The sequence below is a fragment of the Sinohyriopsis cumingii genome, chromosome 6 (assembly GCF_028554795.1).
Source record: "Sinohyriopsis cumingii isolate HCF-2022 chromosome 6, ASM2855479v2, whole genome shotgun sequence".
In the NCBI taxonomy this organism is placed as follows: Eukaryota; Metazoa; Mollusca; class Bivalvia; order Unionida; family Unionidae; genus Sinohyriopsis; species Sinohyriopsis cumingii.
Window position 1 is genome coordinate 36,884,316 of NC_142966.1, and position 22,058 is coordinate 36,906,373.

Below are 22,058 nucleotides of genomic sequence, written 5' to 3' on the forward strand. Positions count from 1 at the left end.
AATCCCAGAAAGTGATGAAATTCTGTGTTTCATGCTACTATCTAAGGATTTCTCATTTATTTCATCAAACAAAATGGAAATGTTAGTTTCAAAAAGCTCGTAAAATACAACAATATAGTTTCTCTTTTTCTCAAGATGGTTGAATGCTACAAGGCATTTGAGGAAATAAAACAAGACCTACAACTGTGTTTACTTTCTTCAAAAATGAGTCCTTTAATTTTTGTATATTTTTTATTTAAAAAATTGCAGATTTTTGCCTAGAACAGGTCATCCAATAGAATGGCAGAAGCTGACAATACCAACGAAGGGAAAGAACGCACTCCTATGACATACGATGGATATCTAAAGGTATATATATATATATATATATATATATATATATATATATATATATATATATATATATATATATATATATTGAGACACTGAAGATATATTCTGGGGTCCAGTATGTTTTAGTAACAGGGGGATTGTACAAACAAGAAGACAAATGGAAGACAGGAAAGAAAAAATGAAAAACGGTTTTATAACGGGTGAACTTTATATCTATTCTGCGCTGGGGTCCGGGAGGTGGAGTGTTATAAAGAGCTAGTCTTTACCAAACACTACCATCGCACCTCTGTTCCCGTTGGTTCGAGTCTTTGGCTCGGCAAATATGGGTATGTAAGAAAGCATTCCAGCAGCTTCCCTGAGTCATTAGTCGTTACCGGGATTTACCTGGGTTCTTCCTCTACCAGTTATGCTGGCCGCCATGAACAAGCATATCGAGCGCTGAAAAAATGGCGTTTAACCCCAAACAACAGCAATAACTATTCTAATATCAGACCAACATAGTTATATAACATACATTAAACGGATTATCGCGTCTGTCACATAGAGAAGCAAAATGTTTTGATTTAATTCCACTATGTGGCAAAGGGCGGAAACCGACAAAAATCAAACCTATGTAAAACATGTAATAAAGAAATCATATACTGGTAAAGTTATGCTAAAGGAAATATGTCATTTTGTTGTTGTTGTTGTTGAAGGGCTTAACGCCATTTCTCAGCACACGATAGGCTATACTTGGCGGCCAGTATTTATGGTGGAGGAAGAACCCGGGAAGTCCCCGGAAAGAACCACCGACCCTCGAGAAGCTACTGGCAAGCTTTCTCACATACCCACATTGGCCGATTCCAAGACTCTAACCCACGCAGAGGTGAGATGGCAGTGATCCGTAACGGAGAGCGCTTTAGACCACTCGGCCACTTGGGGCCCCGCAATATGTCATGAGAATGGTGTAGTGGTATAATGGTGTAGTGGTATAATGGACAAGAGCTGAAATGACTGCAACAACAGCGGCGATACTACTACTACTACTACTACTACTACTACTAATAATAATAATAATAATATACATAAAGAGTTATGCTAAGTTTTCAACTGAAGTATCCAGTAGTTTTCATTACGTGTACATTCTTTATCGGTCCACCCGATGTTACACTTAATCGGTAGCATCTCGAAAACGTCGACTGAATCTCCAGTTGAACTGTAGTGGTTGGTGAGTTTTTCTTTGATTTTTGTTACGAGTAAGGCTCTTGAAATTTAACGATTTCGCTATTATTCTGAGTGGCACAAATTTTGCATGTCAGGGGATTTATTCAGGGGATAGATTACATTTTAGGTTCGATATTTTTTCTAGCATATGATATCAAAGACGGACGACGTTCAAGCTTAACACCAATCAGAACATACTATATCTTTTCCATGGCATGTTAGCAACAAGCCTCAGATTTAATTAATGGGCATTTTTAATTGTCTCGAAGCCCGTGATTGCTCCTATGAAATTAAATTATCATGGTTGGGATTTTACGGATCAATAAAATATAATCATTCACAACATGAAGTCTGAGGGACTTTATGTTAACTATTGGTGATGAGTCCGAATGACTTAATGTCAGCTATCGATGAAAAAATAAAATGTACATATCGATAAATATCCAACCATGATCAGTAAATTTATTATAAGTTCTATATTCTCCCTTCCATCGTCAAATCAGAGCATTTAATCAACAAAACATCTGATAGTAGGTACCACTCAGTTTTCTTTCATTCTTTTCTTCAAATGGCGCCAGAATTTCTAGCGGCCCTCGTCGCTAGCAAGGGTCGTCTATTCTCTCACAGTACTATAAATAGGGCAGAGTGTTATAACTGGTCATTGCAGAGGTCTGAGGAACTTTGTAACTATATGATTTCTTTTATTTTTCTTCGTTTCAATAAGGCTTTTGCTGTTCTACACGTTAAGCTTGCTCGTGACGCCCGTTGTTTTAGCATTCGTTGTTCTTGCTTTCTATGAAAATATATCTTTCAAAACAAAAATCGTATTCATTTTAGTGAGATCCCATTCTCTTATGTACTAAGACTTTAACCTTCAACAACGGCTGGTAAAATATATTCTCTAAACAAAAATGGAGTAATTTATTAATGTAGTGTTTGCTCGTAAAGCCTGGCATACACTGTTCTTGGCTAAAGAGGTGAATGTTGGATTTCAGGAATATCAAAGAATTTATATCATTTGAACTTCTAAACTCTAAATTGGAGATTTCTTATGAAGATCGAAATTTTTATCTTAGTATCCTGTTTTGAGGAGATGATAAACTGTTGAGGGGATTTAAAATTACCTCTTTTGAGGACAAGTGTCCATTGAATTTGGACGTTAAATTATCATGCATAACCTTTCATTGGACACAGCATCGTCAATAAACCTAATCGACGCAAACCAATCAAGACAGCGGGAACTTTGGTTAGTATCTCAAACTCGGTCGCTTATTTTCATATTTTATTCTGTGTGTCTCTCTCTCTTTCCTTTCATTTTCCTTTCTCATTTTTTATATTTAGGTTAATCAGCTGTTGGATTGCCAATCCCTGGTCAGCACCAAGCATGGAAAAACTGCACACGATGAGCACCTCTTCATCATTGTACACCAAGGTGAGATTTTCTGCTCATTGCTCTCCCTCTGATGGCACTGATCTAAGCGCCCAGGGCTTGCTGGAAATTGGACGCTATCCCATCTTTCTTGAAAGTATATTTTCAATCAATAAAGTAAAGCCTCGAAATACATTATTAATTTGTAAGGAAGAGATTCGGAAGAAATTTGAAAACCTGAAGATAAGTTTAAAATTGTCTACAATGCAATTTAAAACATGGCAATCTTGACATCATTTTCGTTGTTTGATGATATTTTTTGATCGGAAAGAATAAATAATTTAATTAATTAAATTAAAACTCATTTGCATCTCATTTAGTTGGCAGATGTTCAATTTATTCGATTCCCTGATTATGGTATAACATTCTTGTACTTATAGATTTTATAACTTTAATATTAGTTTTTGCCGTAAATCCAGTATTTTGAGCGTTTTATTGGAGTTTTAGTCATCGTCTCAGGTAACACTGATATTTGGCATAGTAAAACTACCATTAAATTCCTACAATCATCAAACACTGATATTTGGCACAGTAAAACTACCATTAATTCCTACAATCATCAAACACTGATATTTGGCATAGTAAAACTACCATTAAATTCCTACAATCATCAAACACTGATATTTGGCATAGTAAAACTACCATTAAATTCCTACAATCATCAAACACTGATATTTGGCATAGTAAAACTACCATTAAATTCCTACAATCATCAAACACTGATATTTGGCATAGTAAAACTACCATTAAATTCCTACAATCATCAAACACTGATATTTGGCATAGTAAAACTACCATTAAATTCCTACAATCATCAAACACTGATATTTGGCATAGTAAAACTACCATTAAATTCCTACAATCATCAAACACTGATATTTGGCATAGTAAAACTACCATTAAATTCCTACAATCATCAAACACAATAAATATCAGCTGAGTTTTAATACACTTCGGAACATTTATGGAAGAACATAACTAATAATTTAATTCTCGTTTGAATTACGTTACAAGAGAGTTTTGACCTCACCGTAAATCTAACGATTCATGCAGTATATCGTGAATTTGACTGCCGTAATTTGACGTTCGATCTATCAGAGATTGTGTTGCATTCCCAGCTATGTCCGAATATATGAGAGATCTCTAATTTAGTCACAAATTTATGTTGTATAAGATTTATGTGTTATTTTGGTTAATTAACTCGTATCATCATGATCTTTATTATGCACGTGCTAGCACCTTGCGACATCAAGTATCCAAAAGTACTTCAAAGGAACTGCTCAAAACCAATTGTGGATTTTTTATTTTGGTATAAATATAATATTTTAATCATTCGAATGCAATATCTCAGATTTTACTTAAATTTTTTGTCTTATGAAAGTTAATATCTAAACTGTTTCCATTTAACCTCATCAAGAGTCAACTCAGCAAGTGAACAGTGCCTAGTTTATATTTCCGGCATTTAACCAATGAGATGTTATTAATTGCATTCACTCCCGAACTGCTCCCAAGTAAGCCGGGAAGCTTCCTTTTCCCTTTACCTCGTTTAAAAATAAATTCGCAAAACGCAGAGGTAAATAATAGACATTGTAAATCTTGATTCAGCAATAGGCCGTGGCAGTGTTTAGTGCGTTCTCTTGGGTGCAGTTTGATTACATTCGTTGCTTGCATATGTGATTGGGACGGGAATTGTTTGTAAATAATATGCTTATATTTATTTCAAACGCTTTAAGAATAAACACGAGAAACTAAATTATTATATTACCTACGAATTCTAGAAATGAGCGATAAGATGAGAGTAAACTTACCGGAAACATGACTGTCACTCATATGTACCTCGGCTTTCCCTCTCCATTGACTGCCTATTTCTCCCCTTAAGCCATTCAAACTTTGGCTACTTCTCAATTACTCATCCGCTTGCTCGAAACTACATTCCACTCAGTGTCGACTTCTCTTGCTTGGTCTCTATTATTCTAGCTCAGCTCGATTAATGCACCTCACTCTTTCCATATCGATTTCGTTTGATTCATGTCGCTATGGTTTACTCTTTTACTCCATTTTTGGAATCGATTTTGAACGATTTCACAGCAGTTATGAATACTGACTCTCTATTTCAGCTTTCGAGCTATGGTTCAAGCAGATTTTGTGCGAGCTCGATTCAGTTTGCGAGCTGTTCCAGTGTCTGGTAAGTGTGAGCTTTTGTCTAAGGGCATCCAAAATTATGATGTTTTCATTACATCTTTTAAAGTGACACGCAGCAATCAGATTTTTCAAACTGCTTGTAAGTGCTATCCGTCAGATCGCTGATATAATACTATTCGTGTGGTGAAAATTGCAGCAATGTAATTAAAAGAACTCAAAACATATAGCGTGGCAAATAACAATCCTTTCAATTGTACTGGATCCAGCAAGGGATCACGTGTGTCAGGGATTGATTAAGATAAATGCAATAAACTGACAACCAAGAATGCCAAACTAGTATCTAGCTAGCCTGAACGCTTGTGACTCTTTAATGAGTGTGTGTGTGTTTGTGTGTTTGTGGTGGGTGTGTGTGTGTGTGTGTGTGTGTGTGTGTGTGTGTGTGTGCGTGCGTGCTGATTACGAAGTGCGTCCACCAGTAAGTTAGTCATTTAGGATTTTAAGTAGTATAAAAGAGGGTTTTGAACATAAAAACATTCAATTCAATATGTTTGCACATGACGCGCCCACATGAACACAATATATTGAAATCTGTGTCAAGCAACTCTTAATAGCTCATTAATATAGACCTGTGCAATTCATATTTTAATATTCGTGAAGAACAAATTCACCATAAAAATAAATAGCTTGCATTTTGCTTTGCTTCTTTTCTTCTAAAACCAATATCTCTTTATTTATGAGCGGATACTTACAGGGAAAATGAAGCCCCCTTATACGCAATTAGGAACTTCAGTTACTCAAGACAATAAGATCATTAATCTTTCTTTTCTTTATCATCCTTTTGCCTCAGAGCAACACTTTTTATTTTTAGGTTTCGGACGACAGCAAGGCCTTTACTATTCGTATTAGAATGCACCGTATCAATTTGATTTTGAAGGTAAACCACGACATCAATCTATGATAGATTTCTGAAACTTTAAGAACGGGTGTTTTATGTGACACTAATCGTGGTGTTTCATTGTTACTATCGATTAAGATGACGTGTAGCATCAGCTGTTATTGTCAAAAGTGAAATGGATAACTACAGACGACCGTCAGGCAATACAGAAAAGAGATAGACTTCGGCAGCATTACATCAAAAGCCGTAACGGAACTTACTGCATTTTTAATTAAATCCCAAATAATCCTAAAAGTTCTATCGCAAGTCCAAAATTATAGAGTGTTCTGAATGAAGTATAATATTGAATATGCTGATGTATCAATAGTTTTGAATAGGTTGATGTACCACTAGTATTGATGTATCACAATGATATAATCCAGAATGTCTTTAAGCGTATTCACAATTATCCATAAAATAGTCAGTGGACTTGATTCATCTCTAATTATATCCTAACACAACACTAAACAATTATATCTAACAAAACATGACATAAAATATGCGAATAATTAAACATATCGAATTTGTCTGGTTTATCTCTTGCAGCTCATCATCGAGCACTTCACGATAATGGAAACTATGACTCCCATGGACTTTCTTGAATTCAGGTGAATTTCCTATCGTCACGCTACAGCAAATCGTCTTTATCTGTATCAATAGATACATTGTATCTCAACCGATATCAATAAAAGGGACCAAAAGAAAAAAGAACGAAAGATAATATAAGGAAAAAAGTTTCAAGAAAATTAAACAGTCAATGCCGGTGATTCTCCATTTCAAAATGATATCCTACAGATGGTTAATTAAGGTATAAAAAATCATAATGCGGATTGTAGGTTTGGGTGTAAATTTCAGCTGACTCTAAATTTGTCATAATCATAGTACTAACAGGAGTGGTTTAGTAGACATTCTCATCTTGAAATCCTCACTGGTTCTGACAACTTTGAAATGCCGTTCCATCGATTGAACTGACTCATTTCAAAGACAAAGCAAAAGGTGTGTACGAGGAAATTAAAATAACCTCCAACCTTTGCAGTCCTAAGAAGAAACTCGAGCTCGTTGCTGACATTTCTTTAAAGTTATTTAGCAGCTTTCTCCAACCTAAAAAACCAAACCTAATAAGCGTTATTACTGTAACCAGTGATCAGCATTCTTAAACTTCTGCGCACGTAAACTATTATTTGCAGAAAAAGAGGTAATTTTTGGGAGACTACGATTTAAACATTGCAGCAACAGTTCATAATAATGTGCACGAAGGAATATAAAAACCAATGGCAGCAGCATTTGTAGAAGCAGTAAGAGTATTTGTAATCATAAGAAGACACATAATTAGAAATTAACATCGTAGAAAGGAAGGAGCGACATATGAGACGATGAATAGTTGGCGAACATAACCAGTGAAGAAGAAATTATTAACGAAGAAGCAGTCCCACATTGCAGCATGCCGATGGGCTTTTCACAGTAATCACCGTGGATACACCACAACGTTTACCAGTTGGCGAATAACTTTGCCAGGTTCATTTTTAACATCAAGACACCACATCAAATCAGTTGTCAAGATACAAAAAATATGCCAACATGCATGCAAGAAAAGAAGGACAATATCATATGATACTCAATTTTTCTTTACAAGAATCACAAAGGAATTAGCGAAAAGAAGTTTGTGGTTTTGTGGGTTTGACGCCGTTTATTAACACATGATAGGCTATACATCATGGCGGACTATAGATTTGTGGAGGAAGAACCAGGGAACATCCCAGGATGAATCACCGACCAACAGGAAGATGCTCGCAATATCCACGTTATCAGAGCCTGGACTCAAATGTCGGGGAGTTTAAGGCGACCAGCGTAGACCACTCAGCCATCCGGGCGCCGATGCCTTCAGGAACCGAGACAATAATAAATATACAGTTTATTTACAGTGATGTCTGTTTTTATAATTCAATACAAGTAACGACAGAATGTATGTCTCCAGGCTGCCCACATTTTTACGGATTTGTCTGCATTATATAGATCTTTTGTCATTGTTGAGGAAATGCGAACATATGTTGTGAAGCTTTGTTTTCTTCTTTCAGATCGTATTTACACGGTTAAACTGATAATTTCTTTCAGTGTCTGTATCTATCACTTTTTTTCAACAAATATCTGTTTAATTACAATTTTAAGGCACCTAATTTTAAAGCAAAGATGTTAAGGAAAAAGGACGATAAAAATATGTGCCTCTTTATGTATCTCTATTTCTCCTGAGTTTCTTATTTTATTCCTTGTAAATGCTGATTGCAAACCATATTTGCTGACAAACAAATATTTTTTGTGCCAAATCTTTGTTGTCACATGGTGTAATTAGCAAAAGATTTCAAAACTTCATGACGATATATTAGATCCATCCGGTCATACACCGAGGACAAAACTATAGTTTGACCAAACACATCACGTCACATGATGTGTACTTTCAAATAGACGAGTAAACTAGAACTGCATCCCAATAAAGATAACTGTAGACATTTTGAACTGGAGATTCACCGGCTGAACTCCACCAATCATGTCGTTTAACGGAATTTAAACCTTTCGTTTTTATGGCAGTAAAGATCTATTCATTTTTATTTTTATCTTTTGTAACCGATGACACATATCATTTATCTCTCTACCAATAAATGTCAGTAACTTCTTATCACCATATCAGTATATTGCGTGGGCTTCTTAACAGCCTACCAGTATATTTCAGGGCCACTTATCTCTCAACCAATACACTTCAGGGGCTAATTACCTCTCAACCAATATACTTTAGGGGCTACTTGTCTATCTACCAATACATTACCGGGGCTAATTATCTCCCTACCATTACATTTTAAGGCTACTTATCTCTCTACCAATACTTATTTCCCTACCAATACATTTCAGGGTTACTTATTTCCCTACCAATACATTTCAGGAGCTACTTATCTCTCTATAGTAATACATTTCAGGGTTGCTTATCTCTCTACCAATACATTTCAGGGCCTACTTATCTCTCTATACCAATGTATTTCAGGGTTACTTATCTCTCTATAGCAATACATTTCAGGGTTACTTATCTCTCTACCAATACATTTCAGGGGCTACTTATCTCTCTATACCAATGTATTTCAGGGTTACTTATCTCTCTATACCAATACATTTCAGGGTTACTTATCTCTCTACCAATACATTTCAGGGGCTACTTATCTCTCTATACCAATGTATTTCAGGGTTACTTATCTCTATATACCAATACATTTTAAGGTTACTTATCTCTCTGCCAATACATTTCAGGGTTACTTATCTCTCTATACCAATACATTTCAGGGCTACTTATCTCTCTATACCAATACATTTCAGGGGCTACTTATCACCGGCATCAGGATTTCAGAGTCTGCAGTTTCGTCTGATCGAGAATAAACTTGGTCTGGAAGAGGTAAAAATCTCAAACAAATTTATTATTTGAGCTTACAACATATGTATATACCGACGCTCCTTACAAGGTTTCAGAGAAATTTAAAACAAAAACTTTCTTGAGTCCATCGAACGAAACACGATAAAAACATTTAGTATTATAATGGACGTTTCATCAAATAGAAAGTAAACGCTCGGTGTCATTTTGATTTGTTTGTAAATACAATGTATTTCTACACACTTTTAACACATTAAAAGGTGAACTAAAAATCAAATCTAATGCAATTCGTCTGAATGTTTGCAGAAAGACCGTGTCCCGTACAGTCAGCAGCATTATTCGGCTGGCTTCAACGACCAATCCAAACAGTTGTTGCACAAGTCCCTTACTGAACCTAGTCTTCTCAAGGCTGTGGAGGTAATGTAGTACGTGAATATGCAAGAAATAATATAGAAGCAGTAAGATAGTATATATATATATATATATATATATATATATATATATATATATATATATATATATATATATATATATATATATATATATTGTAATAACGTTTAGGGGATTAAAATATACATGCATATATACAACAAATATTATTGATACAAGCCATCCCATTCGGTGTCCATTTTTTTAAAAGTGCATTGCTAGCGAATTTCTCCAACGAGTTAATATTTATATTTTCTATGATTCAATATTTTGTATACTTCTTCGAACAATTGGTAGCTGGCATATACTACATGCAGGTTTGAGTTAGCGAAAATTGGGAGTATCAATGCAGACGGCTGGCATTCTTTATAATTTGACCAATGACGTTTTTAGTTATCCATTTAATAGTGTCGATACATATTCAATGTGTTTATACGCCCTATTGTTGCGTTTTTGTACGTCATTGTATTTAAATTTTAATTCCTCTTCTTTATTGCGCTTGATATGAACACAGGCAGATTTCCCTTTCAATGTGGTCTACTTCGGTAATATCAGAGTGCATAACTTAACACAGGTTCCGAACCATTTCTATGATCGACAGCGTAAGCACGGTGCGTGCCGAGAAAAACAAACTGATTTTATATTTTTTGTGGGGAATACAACCGTAATGTAGTAATGAGCTGGTAATTCCTTTATGTAAATCCTTACGAAAACGGACTAAATGTACTGTTGCCATACCAGCTCATGCTTTTTGGACTATTCTAACAACCTTTGTGGGTTTTGTTGGCTTTGTGTGTTGTGTGGGCTCTGTGGGTTTTGTTGGTTTTGTGGGCTTCTTTGGTTGAGTGTTTTGTGGGTCTCGTCAGGAGTACATAAGGCCTTGTGGACTGCTTGTGGCCAGTCAGTTCACCAGTTCACTCTCATCACAATACTGTTATTGTGAGTTTTATTTATTTATTGATTTATTTTGTTTTCTTTAGTTTAGTATACAGTTATGTAACTGGGGGCATTTTTTTGGACAGTAAATGTTTGTTTAAAGTTTAATCGAGAACAAAGCAATATTTATTTCAAGACTGTCACTCCCTTGTCTCTTCTAAATTATATAAATCCTATTCATTTGTAATTTCTTAAACAAGCTAACTAGATATTGTTATATCTTTGCTAGCACAGTGACTAGAGAAAAACGTGAAAACAGAGAATGTCATTTATCGCATCACATGTAAGATCTGTCTCCTTCCGTATGTCCGGGAAACTGAAAAGCTACACAAAAGGACCAACGTTCATAGATCTGATTGGATGACACAGAAGCTGTACAGAAGCCCGGTCGCAGAACAATTATGCTCCCTTTGCCACACTTTCAATGATATCGAACTTATTGCAATTGCTCACAACTCCAAATGGAGTTCCCAAACCAGGAAAGAAATGGAAGCTTACTTGATACAATGTCTTAGAACATTGAAACCAAGCATTGTAAACCAAATAGACTAGAAAAAGACAACCATGTACAAACGATACAATCTTTTGCAGCCTACACATTGTCTTTTAAATAATTCCCTAAATTTGGTTAATTGCCTATGACTACAATAGTAATGCATTATCCGGGATATAATTTGCTCATACATAAATTTACATAAAATAACAGATGTCGTTATGGCTCATCAATTTCTAGGTCAATAAGAATATTTTCCAGTATCAGCAACAAGCTGAAACAAACTAGTTGAAACATAATAAATTTAAAAGGTTTAATTCCTGTAGAAACAGCAATGTAAAGTTTCGCAAACATAACCGTTTTTCTTCTGTTTTATTTTATGTGTCTTGTCTGTGCTTTGTATTTGCCTTTGACAACGACTCATTAAAGAATCGAACTCGCTTTGGCTTGTTTAGATACTAGTTTCGCACTGTTCGTTGTCAGTTTATTGCATTTATCTTAACCAATCCCTGACACAAGTGATCTCTAGCTGGATGCAGTGTACTTGAGAAGATTGTTATTCGCCATATGATATGTATGTATGTATGTATAGTCGGTTTATCAGTTTCTGTAATACAGCATTCTTAATAGATTTATACAAAACTTTACCCTTACATATATGGATTGAGATGTGATTTTGACTACTCAGTACATGAAGATAACGTTTCTGGAATATGGGGCAGATTGTGTGGTGGGGTGATATTTGTGTTTATTTATGACATAATGCATTATGATTCAATTTTTGATTGCAAATTTGTTTCCACATGAATAATTTATAATTTCCCTCGACAGCAATTACATTCAGGTATGTGCAAATATGTTCAAAATACATCAAATGTATAGATACATTTTGTGCAACTTGGATAATAATTTTGACATTGACAGACATGGCTGGAGAATACCCCTGGAATGAAGGAAGATGAATTCAACTTCATTGCTAAATATACGGAAGCTATCAACCAATATCTGAATGAGGCATATCTCATTCCGGCGGAGGTAAATCTACCTTAGCTTTAACTGTTTTCTCATTTTAGTCTTCATCTTTCTTTCCCTATTCTACTCCTTCATTTCACTTCTCTCCAATTTTCATCATCTTCCTGTCTCTCGTTCCTGGACGCAGTTACAAAAGAATAGCGCAGTCTTTTCGTGTACATATTCGGTATGTCCCATACTCGGATTTAGAAGAAGGTTGGAGTACGGATTCGAGAGTTCGACTGAACTCCACTTAACAGTAAAAGTATATTACAATTCAATTTTAAAGAATGCTGGATGTGGCGATCTTGAGTAAAGCGAAATCATCTTTTTGAACTCGAACCCATGTCTAATATATTCTGGATCGCCCTGTGGATTACTTTTTTATACTGTCTTTTTTGCAGATAAAGACAGCCATACATACACAAAACCCTATGATCACTTTGTTTGAATATATAACGCATTTTAACAGTTTCCACTATACATATATCAGTGGAAGTTTTAAAAGCCCATTTACACCAGCATTGGGGGGGGGGGCCGAGAGGCCGAGTAGTCTGAAGCGCTCTCCGTTACGAATCACTGCAATCTCACCTCTGTCTGCGTGGGTTCAAGTCTCGGATTCAGCCAATGTGGGTATGTGAGAAAGCTTGCGAGTAGGTTCTCGTGGGTCGGTGGTTCTTTCCTGGGTTTTCCCGGGTTCTTCCCCCACCATTAATACTGGCCGCCATGTATAGCTTATCGTGTGCTGAAAAATGATGTTAAACCCTTCAACAACAACAACACCAGCATCGCGATATTCACACAAAGAGTGTGAACCTTAAGGATATACACCCGGCTCGTCCTATCCGTGGATAACATGCTTCATTCTGATATCGTCCTATCCGTGGATAACGTGCTTCATTCTGGTATCGTCCTATCCGTGGATAACATGCTTCATTCTGGTTCGTCCTATCCATGGATAACATGCTTCATTCTTCACAAATATAAGGCAAAAAGATCGTTTTTCAAGCTCATAAACAATAAAAGTTTAATTAAAAACCAAGTATTTTTACATAACTTTTAATTGTAATTGTGTTGCATGTGTTAGACAAAACCTTGATGAATTATTTAGTTTATAGAACGATCTATGCTGATGATTTTCATGTATGTGTTGCTCTGTTTCGACGATTTCAGTCATCAGGCTATGATGTGGTGTAGCACTGGCAATCAGAAACATGTCAACAATAGACTTTTTAAAAATAAAAAAATATTATGCTGATGAATACGGCCGATCTTCCATATACAGTGCAGTACGTCATACAAGCGAACCCCAGAAACAAACATTTCTTTGACTTTTCTCGTATTATAATGGGTATAATTTAAACATAAACGTTTAAATAAGTATAGGGTGAATTCAAACACTCACAGTATGAACAGCCCATTTGAAAGAAATTGCTAACCTAACAAAAGACTGAACTTCGCACATGAATTTCAGTGCTAATCTCTCGTTTGTTCCAAGTACAAAGGTACATTCAAATCCCACTGAATCAAAGGCTTTGTCGAAATCAAGTTAATTCTGATGATCGTGTCGTAACATTTTTGTACCAAGCATAATTTAATATCGCTTTCATTTTTGTTCGATGACGCGACTACTGAAAAATATTTGTTATTTTTCGTTGATCCAAATAACCCTCTTTATTCTATAATAGCGGTTTTTCTTAATTGTTTGAATTAAAACAGTGTATGCTCTATACTCAAAGGAGAAGATGCAACATCACGTCGTCTAGACTTTCAATTGGCTAACTTTTTAACCGACATATTTTACAACTCATAGTTGTTAAGGTTTTAACTTTTAAATAGCTTATATTAGTTTACTGACTTTATACCTTTACAAAATCGCTAAACGTATAAATGAATCTGCATGTAGCTGTCAGCAGTGCATGAATATCCTTTCCAGTCCAATGCTATATTTTCTCATCTCTGCATTACAATATTGTTACTATAATATTTGTGTTAATTCATTTTTTAAAGTATTCATGATTTCACATCAACTGAGGCATCGTCTCAGCAAATGTTAACGAGTGTTGGTTATAAAGAACATTAGACAACAGTACACGTAAGTTTGGTTTGCTAAAATGTATGATAACATTTCTTTAAACAATATTATTTATGTTTGAAACGGATGTGTGCGTCAGGTTAATTTTACTCATCAAGTATATATATATATATATATATATATATATATATATATATATATATATATATATATATATATATATATATATATATATATATATATATATATATATGTAGCAGTTAAAATATATATATCACGACAATCGTAGTGATGTGTTACTGAAATCATTCAACAAACACATTACATATAAACTGAGTCCTATAAAAGGTAAAATACACACAGAAAGCAAACAATCGCATCTTGAGCGAGGCACACATTATGAGCGAGGAAAAAAGAGTTTCTTCTAATCGTTCAATTAAACGAGCGGTTATATTAAACTGTACACATTTAGAAATTTGGTAAACGTTGTAGTCTTTTTCGTTGTTTTCTAGCATTGAATGTCTGTTAGAAATTCAGCGACAATGTTATGAAATATATTCAACTGGAATTTCAGCACTAGTCCTCAAAACTTTCCTTCCTAAAATAAGTTTTCTCTTCCTCCCTTTTAAAACTTAGCGTTCACACGATTGAATGATACATAAACATAGACGGTTTGCATTAATTTGATAGGTATCCTTTCATAACAATGAAGTTTACTTTTCAGAAAGAAACAGATGAAACGAAGAAAAAAGCAATCATGGCCGAATATCAGACAGCTAAGGTACACAATTAAGGCATGTCATACATGCGGATAATGTTATTGTAGCAATGAAATGCAAATAGCCACGGATAATGTTATTGTAGCAATGAAATACAAATAGCCACGGATAATGTTATTGTAGCAATGAAATGCAAATAGCCAGGGATAATGTTATTGTAGCAATGAAATGCAAATAGCCATTCTTGCATTCTGAGAACAACTTCTTCTCAATAAATCTGAAAAGAATGTTCAAAGCATACCTCTCCTTAAGCTGTATTTTGTCTGTGTATATTTGCGTGGGAGGGATAGTTATTTGCGCTGTAGATGTTGTGGTATAGATTACTTATCACAATATAAACTACTTGCAAGAGAGCAAGAGAGTTGATTTCTTACATTATGGACGAACTAAACAGTGGAAGGCATGTAAGTTTCAGTTAACATAAATTGCGTCAAATGCACAAAGAAAATTAAAAACATATCAATATCAAGAAGCCATACAAACGAAGACAGAGAAAATTAAATTTTATCATGACTCACTGACCCTGATGAAACTTGAAATTTAACTAACCCTAATTGTATCGTAATTTGTTACATTTGCTTGGTTCTTCTCTCCCTATCTCTTCTCTCTCTCTCTCTCTCTCTCTCTCTCTCAGATCTAGGTCTGGATGTTTTCATCCTATTACAAGAGCACCTGCATAGTTGTCAGCAATGTTTTGTATTTTTCAGAATAATTTTGATGCCATTGTTGATCCCAAGAAGCACGAAGAATTGATCCAAGCAGGTCCATACATAATTTTAATGACATACGTTTATTCAATTATAATACATACAGTCCAATCAATTCGATATGACTTGTTTCTATCGGTTTACTTTACCGGCAACAGACCAAACGTGTTTTACAACAGTGAAGATAATGAGATCTGCTAGACGTTTATGAACTAATTCTTTGCTCGAAAATCCAACATTTTCATAAAGTTATAATACCAAAGTCAACGTTATTTCTTTAGATGATATAAATATTTTTAACATTTTCATGTCGAGAGATAACAATGTCATGAGATATTAATTTCTTAAAAAGTAAAGCCATATTTTGACTGTATCGTTATCACAGTACGTTCGTAACTTAAGTAACAGATATAAGCAAAACTAGCAAGTTTTATAAACTGTAACAAAACAATTTAATTATCAATGTTATAAACCTAAATTGTAAGAGTAACTTGAAGTATTATGAATTTAATCTAATCCTTTAAAAGGTCTATTAGTATCCAAAGAATGAAAAGTTCCGGTTCAATTTTTCATGCACGAATATACATGTCCGGCCACAGTCCCGACGTATCAAAATGCTGTTGTTCTGACCTTCTTTGAATAATTTATAATAGTCCCAAAATACTTTATCGTCCAATGAGTAGTTTCTATTTCTAGGGAATAATTCAAAAACATAATTTATCTCAAATAGTATATATATTCAACATAAAAATACGTCTTTAGATTTCATGTTACAACAAGAACACAAGAAATAAGAATGAGAAAGTTGTCTAGTCCTAGGAATGTATATACAGGCAAAACAGGCATATTGTCTCTACTCCTGCGTGACAATATGCAAATCTCCAACATCGTAGGGGAAGGCACATGATCTATCCCATCAAATGGGAATTACCTTATTTCTTCTAAGAACCACCGGACCGAAATGTCCAATGGGAAACAGAAAGAAACCTGTCAGCTTATTTACTAATAATTTTATTATTAGTAACTGTAAGCAAGTACGTAAGCATTTATTTATAGATTGTATGCAATTTTAGGTTCTTAATATTTTAAAACGGAACTAGTATACGTACGAAGTTTGACACTAATCACAATCACTACAATTTACAGCAATGAATGAAATTCACAGAAATTATAGATATACTTAGCACATAACCTCATGAAGAGAAACAGAATTATGCAATAAAGCTTTCTTTTTCCATATTAATCATACACATAAACGAGAATAATAAAAATAAATTACACAGGAGCATTTATCATTAAAGTACAACAATTTATATAAGATAAATCAATATGGAACTCCTAAAAATGTGAAAGTTCATCTGCGATTAAATTTTATTTTCCCTTGATATGTCTCATGTCGATGGTGTATTCGTCCAACATCAAACTCTACCGCAACAATCTGCTTTTTATTTTTCATTTTATTGATGAAAGTAAGGGGGTTGTAATAATAATAGGAAAAAGAAGAAACTAATATACACTTCAAAGTATTGAAACGCTACTATCAAAGCCAAATATTCTTTCTCGACTGGGTAATGATTGTTCTTTTTCTTATTACATTTTTTAGATAAATGTCACACTGGATGATCAACGCCAATTTTATTCTCTAGAATTAAGACGTAACCAATCCCAAATCACTAGCATCAGCAAACATTTTAATTTTTTGGTTGAAATCTGGAGCTAAAAGAACCGAGCACTCTTAATTATGGCCTTTAATTTAGCGAACGCTTCCTGAGATTTGTCAGACCAGTAAAACTTGTTCTTTTTACCCAGTAAGTTTATAAGGTCCTCAGCAATAATGGAAGAATATGAGCAAAGTTTCTATAATGTCCAGCCATCCCCAAAAATTGTTCCCGTTGTCTCTTACTGATAGGCACAGGAAGTCCCAATATTACTTTAAGCTTAGCTTATACAGGCTTGGCTTGACCATGACTTTGATATATTTTAAAAATGTGACACAAGCTAGGCAAGATACACCTCTACTTAAATTAAATGTCAAATGTGCCTAGCTAAATCGAACGAAGAGTTTCAGGATTGCTTCCAGGTGATCTTTCCAGGTTTCGCTGTATATAATTACGTCGCCAATATAAGCATCACAGCCTTCTTACAAGATTGAATCGTGTCCTTTAAGCGCTGGACTGATCTGAGAGACTTTTTCATACGAAATGGCATTACTTTGTATAATAGAGTCCATCTGGAGCTGTAAGGACCGCGATTTCCTTCGCTCTATCTGAAAGTGGAATCTGCCATAATTCTTATGACAGGTCAAACTTGGTGACATTTCGCATCTCCAGTTCTGTCAATACAGTCATCAAATATTGGTATTTGAAATGAGTCTACATTGGTGACTCTTTTCGCTTTTCTTTAGTCTGTGCACATAAGGAAACTTTTATCAGGATTTGGTTTAATCAAGTTATTCTCCAACAAATATTCAATATTCTTTTTCAGGCATTCCTGCTTGTGATGATTCATCCTCTAAGGGTACTGTTTTAAAGGTGTAGGATCTAAATTTCAGCATCTTGTAAATTTTGTTGGTTTGAGTTGGAACATCAGAGGACAAGTGCTCATATTCACATATTACGTGCTTTAACGTATTCTTTTCCTGTGGCTGTAGACGTTTATTGTCTAGATTCTTCAATTTTCAGAATTCCGAAGACTGGTTGAACAAAAGTCACTACAATCAGTCTGTACGTCTTTATTGAAATTGTCTCTGTGTGGGACATGAATATCTAAACTTAGTGAATGATTTACAGAGCAATCTCAATCACGGTACTCCTTTAACATGTTTGTATGGCAGATTTTGTTTTCTTTTTCCGGCTCCCTGGAGTGTCGATGATATAATTTAAGGCACATTTTTAACGGTGTATAGACCATACTACCTTGCCTGAAGAGGATTTTGAGATATGGATAAAAGAGCGAGAACTTTATCAAGTTGAAAAGTCTTTCCTTTAGAGTATTTGTTATACGTTAAATTCATTTCTAATTGGGTAGACTGGAGATTATATCTTGCCACCTCACAAGCTTTGGCCAGTGTGTATTTAAAGCCAGAGTCATACTCAAGCCCATTAATCTCTGATTCCTCAGTTAAAAGAAGCTTTCCTTTCGACAACTTCAATGGTCCACCAACAGTGTGCACGGAACCAAGACCAATTGGGCTAAATTCTGACAGCAAACAAGAGTGACGGAATAACTTCGTCCCAATTTTTTGGGTATATCAAAGCAATATGATCGTATCATATTCTTTAAATCTGATGAAATCTTTCCCATGTCCCTTGACATTCAGGGTGATGTGCAGAAGACTTAAATTATTGGATACCTAATTAATGCTTAATGTGTTGGATGATCCGTAGAGTTAAATTAGTACCTTGATCGGCTTGGATGGTGTAATGAACTTCATTTACGCTTTTAGTATAGTTTTAGATGTAATATTCCTTATAATAATTCCCTCTGGAAATCTCGACGAACACATGTCATGAAAAAGTATTGGTTGCCTGAATTAGTCTTAGGTAAGTGACCTACACAGTCTACCATTATTTTGCTAAATGGTTCGTCAAATGCCGGAATAGGTTATAAATGAATTTGATGTATCTTTTGGTGGGATTTCGTACCTTTGGACAGGTGTGGCAAGATCTACAATATTTCGAAACATCACTTTTAATATTCAGCCGGTACAAATGATGTAAGACTTGCGATTGGTTTTCTTGACTCCTAAATGACCCGCCAAAGACGTTTCAAGGGCTACATATAGACTGTCCTGCCTATACGACTTAGGAACAACAATTGGATAGCTCACTGACCACGTAGTACCATCGGATATCTCAGGTGGTCTCCATTTTCTCATAAGGACCTCATTTGTCACAAAATCGCAAAATGGTACCTCTGCTGCTTGAGTTTTGCTAATGGATATCTGAAACCAACAGGATATATCATGATCTATATCGTGTTCGACTACAAGTGATTGACGGTTTTCACCATGATTAGAAATGAGAAAATGAGTTGAACAAAAGGGATCAGAACGATCAATACCTCTTTATTAATTAATACCAAAAGCAAAAATGACCTCACCAAAAACAAGATCAGTGGATGTGTCAGGCAAAGAAATTATATCCTGATTAATTTCATTCTCAAAAGCTCTTTTTGCCATTGCTCTAGTAGCTGCATCAGCGGGGTTATATATCAGGGATTTCATTTTCAATGGGATCAACATTTTGATCCAAGCAAGGCTTGCCAGTTACAAATGAATTAACTTCAACTTTGCCTAGCAATAGAAATACGCTCTCATTGGCCAAAGAATTCACCGCTCCGACAGTCACAGGACCTAAAGCTTCGTCTGATCACGAATTTACACAATGGAGAGAAACATTAACCAAGTCTCACCCAACTCGCTGTATAATAACAATTTCGCAAGAAGATCTTTTAGCAGATAAAGGTCTAGTACATATCAAAGAAAGACTGAGAAACTCACGTGCTTCTTATCATTTTAATAGGGATATTATTCGCATAATCACCAATAAGGGATATATAACCCTTCGACATCAATGGTTCATAATTCTCCATTACTAAATCAGACTAGGGTTGTTTGACCCATCCAATTTATAGCTTCCAATACAGGACAAAGACCTTGACCTCTTAGAAACAAAAGTAGATGGAACAGTTGTCTTTATTTTGTTGCTTATTGTGTAAATTAAGGCAATCATAAATAACGAGCCCTACTTTCTCTAATAAGTGCACGTTGGAAAAGACAAGGATTTGTAATTAGTCTTATAAGAGGTTTGATTCTTGTAAATGGCGCCAGATTTGTAGTCACTCTGAGCCTGAGGTTATTTCTTATTAACCATCTGCTGAGAGGAAAACTTATTGACACATGCGACTTAGTCGCCGGCTGTACGAAGAGCCTTGTTTAACGTTTATATATGATGTTCATCAAGGTAAAGCTTGATGTCACCATGGACATAGTTCCTGAACTCTTCGATTGATATTAAGTTGAATAAATTTGTACAATAATCTTTATCAATCCTTTTTGATGAACAGCAACTGTCAAATAGTTTTTATTTTTGCCTTGCAAACTTGTTTGATGATGGCTATTTTCTTTTATGAGATTCCTAAATTTTTGTTGATCTGCTTCAGGTACCAAATCATAACCCTTGAAGATACATACATTGTCCAAAACATAATCAATAATAGCTTCTACTGAGAGTGAGATATAAGAATCACAAGCTTTGCCAAAACGTACACGCTGTAATAACATTATTCACTGCTCCTTTGGTCCTTTTCAATTCTCGGCTATTTTTTTAAAAATGCGAAATATATCGATCAACATATGTTTTTTTAAAAGAGGTTACTAATCAAACTTTTGGTAACATCAAAACCTGGGCTTTCGCGAGGAGAGTGTTGCTTGCTTGCCAGTTCCAATTATTTCGGTTCAATTACATTTCCATCACGCTTTCTTCTTTTTGTATTAGTATTTTACCTTGAGTTTCTCTTTCTTCTATTACAATCTGTATTTGCTTCTCTGCTCTTTCCATTTCTTTTTCTCTTTCTTTCCTTTTGCATTTGGAATTTTATCTGCATCTCTCATTCTTCTTTTTCTCTTTCATTTTCATCCTTTTGTATCTGAATTTTTGTCTGTCTCTTTATGTTTTCCGAATTGCATGTCTCTTTCTTCTTTCCGAATTGCATGTCTCTTTTTTCTTTCCGAATTGCATGTCTCTTTCTTCTTTCCGAATTTGCATGCCTCTTTCTTCTTTCTGAATTGCGTGTCTCTTTCTTCTTTCCGAATTGCATGTCTCTTTCTTCTTTCCGAATTTGCATGTCTCTTTCATCTTTCCGAATTGCATGTCTCTTTCTTCTTTCCGAATTTGCATGTCTCTTTCTTCTTTCTGAATTGCATGTCTCTTTCTTCTTTCCGAATTTGAATGTTTCTTTCTTCTTTCCGAATTGCGTGTCTCTTTCTTCTTTCCGAATTGCATGTCTCTTTCTTCTTTCCGAATTGCATGTCTCTTTCTTCTTTCCGAATTTGAATGTCTCTTTTTTCTTTTTCGTTTTGGAGGTGAAGTTTTCTTAGCTCTATATCCTCCTATGTGTTTTATTTTTAATCTTTTTACTTTCATTTCTGAGCCATATTGAGACTGACTAAGTAAACATAAAGCACTTGAATCCGGAACATTCATTTTCACTAACTG

At 34.9% G+C, this 22,058-nt stretch overlaps 1 protein-coding gene across 7 annotated transcripts in view; it reads left to right on the top strand.

The window, feature by feature from the left end:
- LOC149796720 (tryptophan 2,3-dioxygenase-like) overlaps positions 1-22,058 on the top strand; it is an 83,052-nt gene that overhangs the window by 55,724 nt on the left and 5,270 nt on the right. For all 7 annotated transcript variants that reach the window (XM_089961364.1, XM_089961365.1, XM_089961366.1 and 4 more), the window contains 10 exons: positions 250-348; positions 2,878-2,968; positions 5,083-5,150; positions 5,976-6,041; positions 6,588-6,649; positions 9,399-9,474; positions 9,757-9,867; positions 12,233-12,343; positions 15,079-15,135; positions 15,841-15,895. In XM_089961364.1, coding sequence (XP_089817490.1) covers positions 280-348; positions 2,878-2,968; positions 5,083-5,150; positions 5,976-6,041; positions 6,588-6,649; positions 9,399-9,474; positions 9,757-9,867; positions 12,233-12,343; positions 15,079-15,135; positions 15,841-15,895 — 766 coding nt within the window. In that variant the 5' untranslated portion in view covers positions 250-279. The remainder of the gene's footprint in view (positions 1-249; positions 349-2,877; positions 2,969-5,082; positions 5,151-5,975; positions 6,042-6,587; positions 6,650-9,398; positions 9,475-9,756; positions 9,868-12,232; positions 12,344-15,078; positions 15,136-15,840; positions 15,896-22,058) is intronic.